We start from the raw sequence: 15,375 nt of genomic DNA, 5'->3' as shown, positions 1-15,375 counted from the left end.
AAAAATGTAGACAGATGACATACTGTAGAAAGAAGTTGAGAACACATTGACATACATGACTTGGAAGAACTTTATTGTTCACTCACTGAAAGATTGATCATGTTAATATATATGGTGCAATTCAAAGAGTGTTTGAAATGAAGTTGTGAACTACTGGGAGATGCGTGATGGTGTCATATATGTCCTCGAAGAATGGATGTCTAGTTTATCTACCGTTTATGGACCGTACAGGCAATGTCCTGCTCAATAGCCATGCACAACTGATTTTAACAAAAGGTATTATGTAACACAGAGGTGACAGAAGTACTCTGATGAAGTGAGCGTAAACAGTTATGACAGCTGTCAAAAAAAATGCAGATGATCGCGATTCCCCAAGTATGAATGTCATTTGTAAAATGAGGTGACGTTGCATTAAAACCCATTTAGGCCTAACATTATTTAACGCTTTAACTATTGAAAAATAGCAGATATACAAGCTCACAGCGCGGCACTGTAGATCTGCTATTTTTGAAAAAGTCGTGAAAATTTGTGCAAATCTTTGGATAAATATATTTTTGAAGCGAACGTTTGTAACTCAAATTTTGCTTCTGGGGGGGTCCCTGGAACTAAATATTTTGAGATGGGGGTCCGTGGCCAAATACATATCATTTTGGGGGTCCTTCACATGAAAAGGTTTGAGAACCACTGACATAGTAGTCTCTCAAGAACAGACTAACTGAGCTTAAGTAAAAAGGATCTTTTCTTTGACGATGGCTGGCCAGATTGCTGACATAGAAACATTGGTTTTTCAAAAAATCTCAGAAGGATTCAAAAGACACTTATAGAATCGGGTCAAAATTCAAATTTTCACGATTTTTCAAAAATATCAGATATACAAGCGCGCTGTGAGCTTGTATATCTGCTATTTTTCAATAGTTAAAGCATAAAATAATAATACGCAATAATGTGTACCCGTTCTGAATGCATTAACCTCAGAGACGCGCAGGCAACTAGTCGTCAAAGCCTAAAGGGTTTTTTACTGTGTGTTTCTCAAAAGCATCTCATGGACAAAATTGCCCTTTTTTCACAGGCTTATGACGACAAAGTGCTTTTGGGAATCTCAGCGTCTTCGCTGGATGGTTTGTGTCTTAGAGATTCTTTTGCATTGACTGATGCTAACGCCGTTTACCCATTAACTGAACAGCAATACAATGCATTTCTAGACACTGTTGTACATTGATGTCTAAGGCAGGGGTCTTCAACGTTTTCAGGCCAAGGACCCCTTTGGTGAGAGAGAGAGGAAGCAGGGACCCCCACAACCTTTTCAGAGATTCCATGTAGTTTCATTGTTTGACGGCACAATCATCAGTGTATTTTGGATTCATGTAAATTTGTGTTTTCAGATATTTAACCACTTGAACCGTCAATACTTAATAAACTTGACCTTTCACTATGTTCTTAGTTTGCTCTTTTTCCCCTCTACACCAGAGCTCTTTGCCAAGCGCGAGGCGTTGTGAGCTTGTAGATCTGCTATTTTGGCTAATGTTCTCAGAATATGGACACTAAGGTTCAAGTGGTTAAAAAAGGAGGGGAAAAAGAAGATTTGGAGGACCCCCTGTAGTAACTCTGAGGACCCCCTGTTGAAGACCCCTGGTCTAAGGACAACTCTGACAGAGCGGAGTAAAGAGAACACAAAGATACAACATACAAGATAAAGAGTCTCGAGTAAAGACTGAAGCATAAGCCGACCCGTGAGGTTCAATTGGTTCCAGTTAAATTAACACTGGGATTGTAAGTATATTTCTCGCGGGGGCCACTGACAGATGATGACAAGGGCCGATGGTAGAGCCCAAAATAGGAGTGGAAGTGGTGGTGGGGGTGGTTGTCCGTGTGAGAACGCAGCCAGACGTGCAGCATTCCCCATCGCAGCTCATGAGAAGCAGAGCGAGAGAGTCAGACAGATGAGAGAGATGGATAGGCCTGTCACAATTATTGCATAATCGCCTAATCGCAATTATTTCAGATAATCGCAATTATTTTTGCATAATCGTCATTTTTATAATTCGTCTCTGTCTGGCCAAAACCTCTTAACTCCATTTTTGATGTTTTAGATTTTTTTGGGCATAAATCAGGGCTATTGAATACCCTTTACGTCTGAGTGTTGGTTAAAATAATATTGAACCAATGGAAAGTAGTAAAAAGAGTTGGGACAAAACCTCCCAACTCCACACTTTCTGCCAAAAAAGCTAACTCCACCCGATTTTTTTACAAATAAATGTGCTATTGAACACCCTTTACGTCTGTGTGTTGGTTAAAATAATATTGAACCAATGGAAAGTAGTAAAACGCCCTTCGGTTAAAACCTCCTAACTCCACTTGAGCTCATTTTCCCGAAAATGAACATTTTGGAGTTGGGAGGTTTTGGCCCGACAGCATAAATATGGTACCGGTATATGTTCCAATGTTCAATGCCAAAAACACAACTAAATCGTTAATCGCAAATCATTTGTGTGACAATTGATCATCAAGCTAAATGTCATGATGGTGACAGCCCTAGAGATGGAGAGGCAGAGAACGGAGGGGGGTTTCGGAGCGGCAGCTTCAGGGACATGCTGGGCCCCTGATTCAGCCCGGGAAAAAGAGTTGTATAGAGGCCCTCATTGTGCGCTATAGAGAGAGATCTCTCTCTATAGCGCTGCTGCTACTCAAAGATTTGCTATGTCAGATCACGACAAGTGACAAGCCAGTGGGCCAATTACATGAGTTATATTTCGTTGGAAATAATAAGGCTGGAAACCTTGTCAGGTCCAAAACCGTTTGTTTTGTATCTATCATTTTAAAAATGATTTAAACTAGTGAAAACAGCCGATCTACAAGCACACAACGCCTCGCACCGCGAGGCGTTATGTGCTTATGTGCCTATGTGCCTGGACCGGCCGGGGATGAACCGTTCGCTTTTCCCAATGGCCAGCACGCCCCTGATGGAGAGGCAGAGAAGGCTCCACAGAGAGAGAGGGGGTTTTGGAGCCCTAGAGATGGAGAGGCAGAGAAGGCTCCACAGAGAGAGAGGGCTTTCGGAGCCCTAGAGATGGAGAGGCAGAGAAGGCTCCACAGAGAGAGAGGGGTTTCGGAGCCCTAGAGATGGAGAGGCAGAGAAGGCTCCACAGAGAGAGAGGGGTTTCGGAGCGGCAGCTTCCAGAGCTTTTCATTTAAAGAAGCCAATCAGCGGCTGGAGGAAAAGTCCCACAGTTCCCAGCACACACACCGTGACGAACACCCACAGGAAGATCCGGTCAATCACCATAGCAACGTACTTCCAGTCATCCTCCACCTGAGAAGAGAACAGAGGGGAGTGGGGACAGGAAGAGGAGAACAACATGGGACAAAAGAGGAGATACAATTTTAGGAGAGGAACAGAGAACACAAAAAGATAGCATTTAAAGGGCATTGACACTTTGGTAGAGGTTTGACTTGTGTAGTTACCTTTTCGTGACGTAACATTATGGGGGGGTGGCATGTTTTTTCAAATATATTTTTTCAATATATTTCTTATAAGATATATATATATGATTTTTAAATAAAATACATTTAAAAGGTAATTAAAAACATGGACCCCCTCACGTATCACCAGGACGAAGGACGGGTGTTTTCGATGAATCCATCATGGTTAAAATGTAGTTTAAGTTACAATTGGTTTGTATAGGAAGGGGGCCTCGCGTGTCTGATTAAATTAATATAATCAAATATCTACATGTAAATAATGAATCAACAAACTTCGGGTGTTCATAAAAGCCTGAGTAGACGATACAATGACCCCCCTTTAAGGATATTTCACTTTCACAAACAGCAGAATCAAGAAGTTGACATTTCTCAGAAAAATAAATGCTGTACTGGGATTTGTGATTGCAACCATTAGGTTGCAGTTAACTATGAGAACCGGCACATCTTGTCAGTACGCCCTGCTGTAACGGCTGTAACGCCTCAATTTTGTTAAAATTGTGACATCACGTGACATCACCTCATCAAAGATCAAACTCTGGATAGCCATACGTGGAGATGACTGGATCATAACCTAGATCTCCATATATGGAGCTGACCTCTACATCTGATTCCCAGATGATGCCCTGTTAGGGCAACCACACTAATAGAATCCCTTTTATGCCCATAAAAGGGGACAAGGACTGAGAGAGAGACTCTGCATCTTACTGGTGCTATATATTGTCCAGATCTTCTTTGTTTGAATTCATTTATGCGGTGGAGGCTGTGTGTGTGTGTGTGTGTGTGTGTGTGTGTGTGTGTGTGTGTGTGTGTGTGTGTGTGTGTGTGTGTGTGTGTGTGTGTGTGTGTGTGTGTGTGTGTGTGTGTGTGTGTGTGTGTGTGTGTGTGTGTGTGTGTGTGTGTACACGGCCACGTATAGGAGACGGTGTGACCACCGCTCAAAAAAGCGACTATGAGAGCTGTTTACAATGTAAGTCAACAAGGAGACAAGTTACCTCATGGCAAGGTAACAACACAACCAAAACCTCTACCAAAGTGTCATAGTGCTTTAAGATATAAATCAGGGAAAATAAGTATGCGATAAAGTCTTGCTGCGCGGTCATTATGAGTTATATGGACACGACAGGCTGATTATAAGCCTGAAGTGTCCATATAACCCATAATGACCGCGCAGCAAGACATTAGCACTTATTACATCGGCTACACAATACAGTTAATAATTTGACTAAATACTAATAACAAAACAAAGTATTTTCTTGTTTACAGACTGCTGAAAAGTGTTCCGCTGAGCGCCCCCCAGCGCAACACGGGTCGCCTTGGAAAACAAGGAAGTGCTGATCAAATAGAATCCAGTTTCTGATACTGCGTTGTCCATTTCTCGCCTCAAATGTTTTTAAAAACATTCTCGAGAGCAACGTTTAGTTGTAAATTACGCTGTGTGTTTGTTTACATGGCTGACATGTTGGATACGGCACTAAATTCACGCAGCGCAGCCTGAATGCAGCAGGTGCTCTGAGCCTTTGATTAGACAGTGGTCCGTTATAGAGCGCAGTGGTCATCATACGCCTATAATTCACAGCTGATTTCAGCGCTTGGCTTGACCAATCAGAATCAAGCAATCAACCAAGCCATGTAAAAAATAAATATACCTCCCTCTCTTGAAAAGAGACATGACTGTTACTTAATGACATCTGAGTGAGCTGCATGGGCTGTAATAATGACACAAGCCATCACGTTCACTCCAGATCACTCAAGTACACACTGAGGCTGAGTGGCTTCAAGGAAATATGCTAAACAGGGATGTACCGCATGCATGAATGTGTTTGCGGGCAGGCTAGTGTGCGTGTTTAAGGGCGGATTCACACTGCAATCCGTTTGATTAGAACTGATTCTGAAACCGGTTGCTGGTTCACGCTGGCCAGCATTCACATTGGCAGACCTTCTGGCCTCCCTGGAGATCACTAGCACTATACAGCCCGGTCCTATAGGTGGCGGTATGCACATAGTGTCATCAACTATGCGAATTGCTGATGGTGGTTGCCAATAAATTCAGGCACGAAAGTTGGTGTAACAATTCAATGACGCGCGACAGCGCAGTGTGGAACATTGTTGCAGTGGTCTTGGGTCTCGCACCCCCCACACCTCGACAAGACAAACAAGCCTATTTGCATATCAATTGACCTGTGTCGCTGATCTACAAGCTCACACTGACCTTGCATCCGCGACGCGTTGTGAGCTTGTAGATCTGCTATTTTCCAGGCGCATAAACGTGCAGAATGATGAGCGAGACATGCAGCGCAGCGCACGTTATTATTTTAATTATTTAATAATCAACATGGCTGAAACGCTTGTGGCTTAATATTCACATTAATGGCACGTCAAGCAGGCACAGCAGTGCACAAGCAGTGCCAAGGAATCTATAACATCGAAACAAAAGTCAGGGATAAAGGAATACTTTTAGGCTATTTTCTATCAACAGCGGTAAGTCATTTTCGGTTTGTTTTCATGGTTTAACAGTTCATGGTTTAACTTGTAGGCTAGTGCTTTCTCTTTCTGCTTTTCTTTCCCGACGGGCGACAGCGCACACACATGCATGCACGCACGCACCAAGCCCCCCCCCCTCCCGCTGTAAATCTGATCCCAGAGCAGCATAACCATCATCTCACAGTTACAGCCATACTTCATGTCGCTGCCTCGCGGCTAATAACGGACCTGAATCTGATCCTAGGTCAGCCTAGATTACAGTCCCGTGTTCCGAATGTTTTAACGGAGCGCCGGTTCTGGCCGTCCCGTCTCACTTTCACCCCTGCCTCAGTGCGCTGGTGCGAGACAATAAATAACTGTTCGCCAATTGCTACTTCTCCCAATTGGAAGTACATGACACCAGTCCAGCGCACCACAGTAGTAGGCTAACTGGTGATATAAAACATATAAACGAATTTTAGAAGACAGTCCTACAAGCAAGCAATCTCTCTGTGAGATGAAGTCGCTGATCCCATGGCCATGTCGACAACTGTTACCCAGTGTTTATTTGTGCCGACGGCTGACTCGTCGACATTATATGAGGTCACGTTCAACATCAATACCGTTTTTGAGGCCGGTTGCTTCACACTGCGGCTCACCGGTCTCGAGGTCGCACAATGCAGTCTCGAGACTACCTCTTGAGGTGGTTTCGAGGCTATCCGTTTCTGAGGAAGACCGCACGCTTCACACTGTCAAAACCGGTTTAAACATCTGCCAAGTAGCCTCGAGACCGGTCTCGAGACCGCAGTGTGAATCCGCCCTAAGTGTGCAACAAAGCAAGTAGGGCAGAGGTAAGGACACCACATGAAACTTGGGAGGAGGTGTGTGTGTGTGTGTGTGTGTGTGTGTGTGTGTGTGTGTGTGTGTGTGTGTGTGTGTGTGTGTGTGCACACACGTATGTGTGGATTGCAAGCAGTCAGCTCAGCTGTGGCCTATTGGATCAGGGAGCGATCTTAACCGCACAACAGCAGAAGAAAGTATAGCTATTCTTCTGTGTGCATCATTGAAACGTCAAGGCCCTACAAAGGAAAGACGGAGAGGCAACCACAAACATATCAGGCTGATCCAGAGAGCCAGAGAGGCTCTCCCTCTCCCATAAACAAGCAGCTTTACTTCCCCATTATAGCTCCCATGTAAAGAGCTTTAACGCCATTTAGATCCAAGGGAGGTAGAAACACATCCTGCAGAGTTAACTGTTAGATAATAGAAAGCCTACACAGTCAAATCCAGTGTGTTCGTGCGCAGGTTTGTGGACAGGGACGTGCTGGCCATTGGGAAAAGCGGGACAACTCCCGAACGGCCGGTTCATTCCCAGCGGGTCCAGGCCGGTCATTAGGAAAAAAATAAAAATAAAATGTCGGCCTTCGTTCCATTTTGGGGGCTGGGCGGCCAACAAAGTAAATCGTCACTGTCGGGCAGAAACCTTGTATCTCCAAGTATCAAATGTGTAAATTTTTTCACAAAGCAAAGCCCTGCTTCATCATACAAGGCTGTCGAACAAAAGTAGTGAAAACAGCAGATCTACAAGCACACAACGCCTCGCGGTGCGAGGCGTTGTGTGCTTGTAGATCGGCTGTTTTCACTACTCTTTTTCCCAGGCTGAATCAGGGGCCAAGCATGTCCCTGTTTGTGGATGTTGCTGTGTGTGTGTGTGTGTGTGTGTGTGTGTGTGTGTGTGTGTGTGTGTGTGTGTGTGTGTGTGTGTGTGTGTGCGTGTGCGTGTGCGCGTGCGTGTGTAGTCTGTTGTGGCATTTCAGGACTGCTTGGCCAAGCACATTTGGTAATATAATTTCTCTGTAGTGTAATAACTGCTACTATCATAGAAACCACAGTAGGGGCCACAAGAGTGAGTATGAAAGGTCCTCCTATCTCTCCAGTTCTCACTGCAGGATATAATCTTAGACCACACTTCCCAAACCATGGCTCATTATATACACTATAGTAGGCTGGGAATGAAACAGTCCAACCTTTGTTGCTGAGTGCCAAGCAGGGAGGCATCGGGTCCCATTTGTATAGTCTTTGGTATGACCCTGCCAGGCCAGGGGATTGAACCCCAACCTCCCAGTCTCAGGCCAGACACTCTAACCCAGGGGTGGGCAAATTTGATGATGGACAGGGCTACTATATTTCCACACTCACTCCAGAAGGCCACATTGCATACTGTATGCTAACGGGCTTACCTCTGTATTTCATTTTTTCTTTCGTAAATGAATGCCCTACTTCGTCATCCATGTGTTGCAAAAATAGCTGATCTACAAGCTCAAAACTCGTCGCACCGCAACCCGTTTGAGCTTGTACCGCTCAAAAATTTAAATTAAAAAAATTAAATTAAATTGTATTTAATTTACATTGGACAATACATTTTAATACTTGTCATTAAGCTACTAATATACAGCGTAATATTAAAGCGTGTCATGCTTGCACGTTTGGAATTGTAACAGCTGAAATCAATTATATATATCAGTATTCCAATATTAACCTGCGGCCCGCATTAAGTGAAGGTGGGGGCCACATGTGGCCCCCGGGCCGCCAGTTGCCCATGTACAGTATGCTCTAACCACAAGGCCACTGAGCTGGTAGAGTGCACGGTAAATGTTGACCTTTTACAGACAATTCCAGTGGCAAACAAAAAGGCACAATAACCTGAGTTGCTATTTATTCGAGGCGATGGCTGTTTCGTGGCATATGGCGAAAAGTAGCAAGACAACATAATCATATTTATTTGTGTGTGTTAATGTACCTCCTTGGCTTTGTTGCGTGTCCTCATGTTCTCAGCGATGTACTTGACACTCTCGATGGCTTGCTTGATCTCCGGGGAAACCACAGAGAAGGCCACCACGGCGTTGACCGGCGACGGGGTGTTGAGGGTCCTCGGGAGCTTCGGCACCTCTGTCTCTTGGGGGCCCTGCTGGGGGACTTGTTGGGGGTTGGCCTGCTTGGACGGAGGGGGAACCACGGGGGGAGGGACAGGGATGGGCACCTCCTTCCCCCGGTAAGCGTACCTCCTGTCGTGCCTCAGCGCTCGGTTCGCCTCTCTGCCGCTCCGCTCGCCGTACTCCACACAGTTCATGGAGGCTCTGGGGGAGGCGGCTAAGGTGGCGCCCCCTCCCCCAGATCCACTGTCCGGCTGCGTGCATCCTAAACCTCCCACCAAACCTCCCACTCCCACTCCCACTCCCACTCCCACACCTCCTCCTCCTCCTCCACCCCCCAGGCTGTTTTTCCTCTTCCTGCTCCCGCCACTGTTCCTCCCTCCTGATCCTCCACCTCCACCTACTCCTCCAGCTCCACCTCCACCTCCACCTCCACCTCCCGTCCCTCCACCGATGCTCCCGGAGGAGGAGCAGCCCTGGTCGATGGGCCGCCTCATCAGCAGCACGCGGGGCAGCGTCCCGAGGAACACGGACCGCACCCAGTCGGGCATGGTGTGCGACATGGGCGTGCGGTAGTGGACGTTCAGCACGAAGATGGTGATGACGATGCTGAGCGTGACGAAGATCATGGTGAAGAGGAGGTACTCGCCGATGAGGGGGATGACCAGCGACGTGGACGGGATGGTCTCGGTGATGACCAGCAGGAACACGGTGAGCGAGAGCAGGACGGAGATGCACAGCGTGACCTTCTCCCCGCAGTCGGAGGGCAGGTAGAAGACCAGCACCGTGAGGAAGGAGATGAGCAGGCAGGGGATGATGAGGTTGATGGTGTAGAAGAGGGGCAGGCGGCGGATGTAGAAGGAGTAGGTGATGTCCGGGTAGATCTCCTCGCAGCAGTTGTACTTGATGTCGTGCTTGTAGCCCGGGGCGTCGATGATCTCCCACTCGCCGCTCTCCCAGAAGTCCTTGAGGTTCACCTGGTGGGGAGAACGTGTAGTGCAGTGTAAGCTACTGTTCATTGACTGCTTTCGCTGTGGAACAGGGGCTCTAACCCTAACCCAATCCTAGTTTTCATTATTTAGTTTAGGACAACTTTGTTTTTTTACAACAAAGGTTCAAATTTTAGATAGTCATTAGAGAAAAGAAAAGATGAGTGTAATTTCTTTTTTTTTTTTTTTTTCATTTACTTCATTCTATCGCTTTAGTGATTTTAACAATTGTGATTTGCATGCATGCTCCCAGGTTGGGGGCATGCATGCAAGTGGCTAAATATGTATTTTTAGACACAAAGCCCATTCCCAAGATGCACTGCAATCTTTCATGGGCAGATATGACTTATGGTGGCTGGTGTAAATAGTAACACAGAAATTGCCGGCTTATTGTGTCTAAACAGACATATTTAGCCCCAACCCATTGAAATCAAAATACTAAAATCGCAAAAAAAAAGAAAGAAAGAAAGAAAAGAAAGCAGTAAATTAAAACATTTTAACACAATTTTTTTCTTCTCTCTAATTACAATCTAAAATATGAACCCTTGTTATAAAAAAAACAAAGTTGTCATTTAACTACAATAACCTTGCTCAGCATGCTACAGTGAGATAACCAACTGGCTGACAGGGACATTTAATGTTGCCTTTCTCTTGCATTTTTCACCTTGTGGGGCTGTGGGATCTGTAGTTACAGTCAGGGGCGGAGCAGTCGCATTAGGGCCCGGAGGGAGGGCGCCCGCCACCGCTCCGAAAAAAAAAGGAAAAAAAATAAATAAAAAATAAATAAAACTTTTATTTTGAAATGCTTACCGGATTGAGAAGACACTCTATTGCCCCTCTTGACGAGTGCTACTGATTACCCAATCTGATCAGTTGCTTGAGGACAGCTGTGTCCTGTTTACTTTTAGCGGTAGGCATGAAGAATTTTCTCTCTTCAGCTGTGAGTGAGACCTGCCGTCTTTTTAGGGCTGTTATCGGTAGTTTTTTACAGCATGGCTCTGAAACTAATATCTGATTTCTTTGGTGGGCCCGCCACCCAATTAAAAAAGAAAGAGAGTTGTAGGCTACAGAAGCAAGTAGGATATTGTTGATCAGTCCGTGACTCGATCAGAGGAGGATTAGGAACCGAATTTCCACTCAAAGGTAATTAATAGCATTTATACCAGGGGTCTTCAACATGGGTCGGGTCCTCTGACAGAGTTACTACAGAGGGTCCTCCAAACCATCCAATCCTTTTTATATTAACCACTTGAACCCTAGTGTCCATATTCTGAGAACTGTAGCCGAAATTAGCCGATCTACAAGCTTGTGAGCTTGTAGATCGGCTATTTTCGGCAAAGAGGTTTGTTTTACAGAATAAAAGGTCCAGTTTATTAGGTAATGACGGCTCAAGTGGTTAAATACCCGAAACACAAATTGACATGAATCCAAAATACACTGACGATTGTGCTGTCAAACGATTCATTAAACTATATGGAATCTATGAAAAGGTTGAGGGGGTCCCTGCTCCATCTCTCTCTCTTAACCAAAGGGTCCTTTTCACCTGAAAACGTTGAAGACCCCTGATTTATACTGTTATATTGTGTTCTGATGGCCGCTGTTGCCTACTGTATTTTATTGTGTTGCCAGCCGCTGTGCTGCGCTGTTTCTGACCGATTTTGAAGGATCAGTCGGTGGGGGGGGGGGGGGGGGGGGGGGCTGTGGTGAAAACCTCACATTGGGACCCGGCGGGGGGTCGCTTACGCCAGTGGTCACAGTTGTGGTAGTTTGGGAGCAGGGGATCGAACCGGGAACCAGCCGATTCCCAAACGGCTACATGTACCTCCTGAGCCACTGCCACCCTTTTTACTTAATTAGTGGCCAAGCCACGAAGTGGCAGAAGGCCACTCGTTGATATTGGTGTTTCTATTCTTCCGCCGCTTTTCGCAACGGTGCAGTCGCTTTTTACGAAACTTGCCCATATGATAGAGGGATATGCCAAACGGCGAAAACACAAAAGTTGCAATGATAGGCCAAAGGGTGGCGCTGTAGGAGGCCTTTGAAAGTGCAAACTTGAACTTTGGACCAATATGGTAAAACTGTCTGGGCGTTTTTTTTATTTTTTTTTTATTGAAACATTCTTTTTTATAATTCAATGAATATTGCAGTTTTATGCAAATTATTCTTCTGCCCCTAAGACATACATGCAAAGTCACATGTTTTTTTGCAAAACTGATTTTTGGAACAAAATGCCTCAAATCACGCATGCAACGTCCGTCCAATTGCTGTGAAAGGCCCAAGAACACGTGGCACCCTTTTCACATTGGCCTATTATAGCGCCACCAGGAGGCCAACAAAACCTACCTGACCTGCCGGAGACCTGTTCTAGACACTGCTTCTAGTTTTTCTTTGATTTATTTTACCACTTTTCTTGCTTTTCCTGCTTTATTTACCCTTGCTGCTTTTTTGCTTTCCTACTTTTTCCTGGCTTGGCTACTTTATCGCTGCTTGCAGCCATATTTACAATTGTTGTTGTATGACCTCAGTGCTCGATTTTCGTATCCCCTTTGACTTTCAATGTTTCACTGACCTTTGAGCCGATGAGTACTAAGTCGATCTTGGCCTTGTCGTAGGTCCAAGAGCCAAACTTCATGGAGCAATTCTGGTAGTCAAAGGGGAAGTAGGTGATGTCCATGGGGCAGGAGGACTTGAAGATGGCTGGAGGAACCCAAGTGATGGTGCCATCAAACTTCAGCAGAGCCTTGGTCTTGTCTTCCACCAGGAAATCACCTACAGCACTGGCAGGGGATATTTTGAATCAGATTTTAGTATATGCCCATATATGGGCATGCCCCTTTTGTGCCCATAGCCTATATATGGAGCTTACTGATTTATTTGTGCCTGATGCCATGACGACACAATTTTATCATCTAATCAGGCTTTTATGAACAGCCTGGACAGTTTTTAATTTGCCTGATTCAATATTTAGATATTTGATGTAAATGTTATCAGGAGGAGGAGGGCCCCATACACACCCATTGTAACTTCAAACTCCATTTTAACCATGATAGATTCATGAAAAACACCCATTATTTTTTATACTAACCTCCTAATATGTGTGAAGGCCATGTTTTTTTCTTTTTAGGGCTGTTATCGGTTGTTTTTTACAGCATGGCTCTGAAACTAATATCTGATTTCTTTGGTGGGCCCGCCACCCAATTAAAAAAGAAAAAGAGTTGTAGGCTACAGAAGCAAGTAGGATGTTGTTGATCAGTCTGTGACTCGATCAGAGGAGGATTAGGAACAGAATTTCCACTCAAAGGTAATTAATAGCATTTATACCAGGGGTCTTCAACAGGGGGTCCTCAGACAGAGTTACTACAGGGCGTCCTCCAAATCTTCCAATCCTTTTTATATTAACCACTTGAACCCTAGGGTCCATATTCTGAGAACTGTAGCCGAAATTAGGAGGAGGGCCCCATACACACCCATTGTAACTTCAAACTCCATTTTAACCATGATAGATTCATGAAAAACACCAATATTTTTTATACTAACCTCCTAATATGTGTGAAGGCCATGTTTTTTTTTAATAACTTTTTTCATTTTTTTTCCCACTTTCCCAATGAATTATTACAAATAATGAAAAAAGTTAACAAAAAAAACGGCCTGCTCACGTCTTAGGAGGGCAGTATGAGTCACCAGAAAAAGTGATTTTAATGAATCTATCATGGTTAAGATGGAGTTTGAAGTTACAATGGGTGTGTATGGGGAGAGGCCCTGGGCCTGGAGGGCCTGGTAACATTTACATCAAATATCTAAATATTGAATCAAGCAAATTAAAATGTGTCCAGGGTGTTCATAAAAGCCTGATTAGATGATAGAATGACCAAAAGTTTTTTTGAAAGTGGAATATCCCCTTTAATCCAGGCTTCACACAGGATTGGGTTTTAGTTACTCTTTATGTTAAGGTCTTCACATAACAATTCATACTTATTGTACAAGACAATGTCAGGCCTCCAGATCTTGTTGGAAGGAACTCGGATGAACTCGATCCCATCGTAGTCGACAGGAACCCATTTGAGCTTGTAGTCGTTCCAGATCTAAAACACAGATAAACAGACTTGTAACCAGATCCTAACATCATGGCTGCAGTGGGTAGCATTATGATGTCAGTAACACCACACATCAAGGCAGGGGCGTCACACCAAGTTCTGGGCCCTGGGTACAAGGATTCACTGTGGGCCCACCATGAATGTTAACTTTTGAAACACAAGACAAGATGTACAAGCTTGCAGCGCGGCACTCGGTGCCGTGCTGTGAGCTTGTACATCTGCTATTTTTGAAAATCGTGAAATGTGTGCAAGAAACCTATGTTTCCATGTCAGTGATGCTCAAAACCTTTTCATGTGAAGGACCCCCAAAATGATATGTATTTGGCACGGACCCCATCTCAAAATATTTAGTTCCAAGGACCCCCCAGAAGCAAAATTTGAGTTACAAATGTTTGCTTAAAAAATACATATATTCAAAGATTTGCACACATTTTTCACAACTTTAAAAAAATAGGCCCATCTACAAGCTCGCAGCCACGGCACACGGTGCCGGCGCTGTGAGCTTGTATATCTGCTATTTTTCAATAGCTAAAGTTACTAGGGCCCTCCACCTTGGGCCTAGTAACTCAGTCCCACTTCCCCCCCCCCCCCCCCCCCCCCCCCCCCCCCCCCTTGTGACGCCCTGCATCAAGGATCAATTAAACTCTACTCACATGTCTCAACCACAGATTAGTCTCCATGATCTGATTCACCTCATCCTGAAAGAACAGGGAGCAAATTAGAACAGTTATTGAGGGCCTTATGGATGGATGGTACTGATGGTAGAGATGGGATGAGATGGGATTTATGGTTCTTTGAAGTGAGCTGGGTCTCTAGGTCTCATTTTAGTTACTAGTTTACTCTGTAGATTTTGATTATAATTACAAATCACTTCAACCCTGTCCCTATATACATTTATTTCTGACATATATAGGTACATACCTGCCATTTGAAAATAGCCGATCTACAAGCTCACAATGCATCGCGTTGCAACGCATTGAGCGCTTGTAGATCTGCTATTTTCAAAAGGTTTTTTCTACATTTTATTCATTGAAAACCTGTGAAATGGGACATCCTGCTTGGTACTTTCAGTACATTATGATACCAATACTTTTGTGCTTTTACTCAAGTACATTTAAATTAATTCCAAACTTCTACTTGTAGCAGAGTGTTTCTACATTGCAGTATTGATAAGAATTTGAGTACTTTTCCCACCACTGTTCATTTAGAAAGGAACGGCTCCCACAGCAAAACCGGATCCCATCGTTCATTTCAAAGAGCTGTTCAAAAGACTCGATTCGTTCGCGAACGTCCCACCTCTAAAGGATGGATGGATGGATGGATGAAAATAATGTAAAATGTTTAAATCTCTTTTTCGTATGTTTTACTTTGCACAGTTTTACACGTGGTAATTTAGCCTCACCACTTTGACAAGTTGAG

General features: G+C 44.5%; 1 protein-coding gene across 1 annotated transcript in view; it reads right to left on the bottom strand.

The window, feature by feature from the left end:
* Nucleotides 1–3,184: 3,184 nt before the first annotated feature.
* LOC308302574 (neuronal acetylcholine receptor subunit alpha-3-like) overlaps nucleotides 3,185–15,375 on the bottom strand; it is a gene marked incomplete at both ends in the record, with an annotated part of 42,438 nt that continues 30,247 nt past the window's right edge. The window contains 7 exons of the mRNA XM_080746830.1: nucleotides 3,185–3,310; nucleotides 8,741–9,255; nucleotides 9,310–9,850; nucleotides 12,432–12,639; nucleotides 13,835–13,944; nucleotides 14,610–14,654; nucleotides 15,359–15,375. The exon at nucleotides 15,359–15,375 is cut by the window's right edge and continues 123 nt beyond it. Coding sequence (XP_080602956.1) covers nucleotides 3,185–3,310; nucleotides 8,741–9,255; nucleotides 9,310–9,850; nucleotides 12,432–12,639; nucleotides 13,835–13,944; nucleotides 14,610–14,654; nucleotides 15,359–15,375 — 1,562 coding nt within the window. The remainder of the gene's footprint in view (nucleotides 3,311–8,740; nucleotides 9,256–9,309; nucleotides 9,851–12,431; nucleotides 12,640–13,834; nucleotides 13,945–14,609; nucleotides 14,655–15,358) is intronic.

This window comes from Nannobrachium achirus (assembly GCF_963921795.1).
Source record: "Nannobrachium achirus genome assembly, chromosome: 17".
Lineage (NCBI taxonomy): Eukaryota > Metazoa > Chordata > Actinopteri > Myctophiformes > Myctophidae > Nannobrachium > Nannobrachium achirus.
Note: the sequence above shows the minus strand (reverse complement) of the source record. Positions and strands in the feature narration are given on the sequence as shown.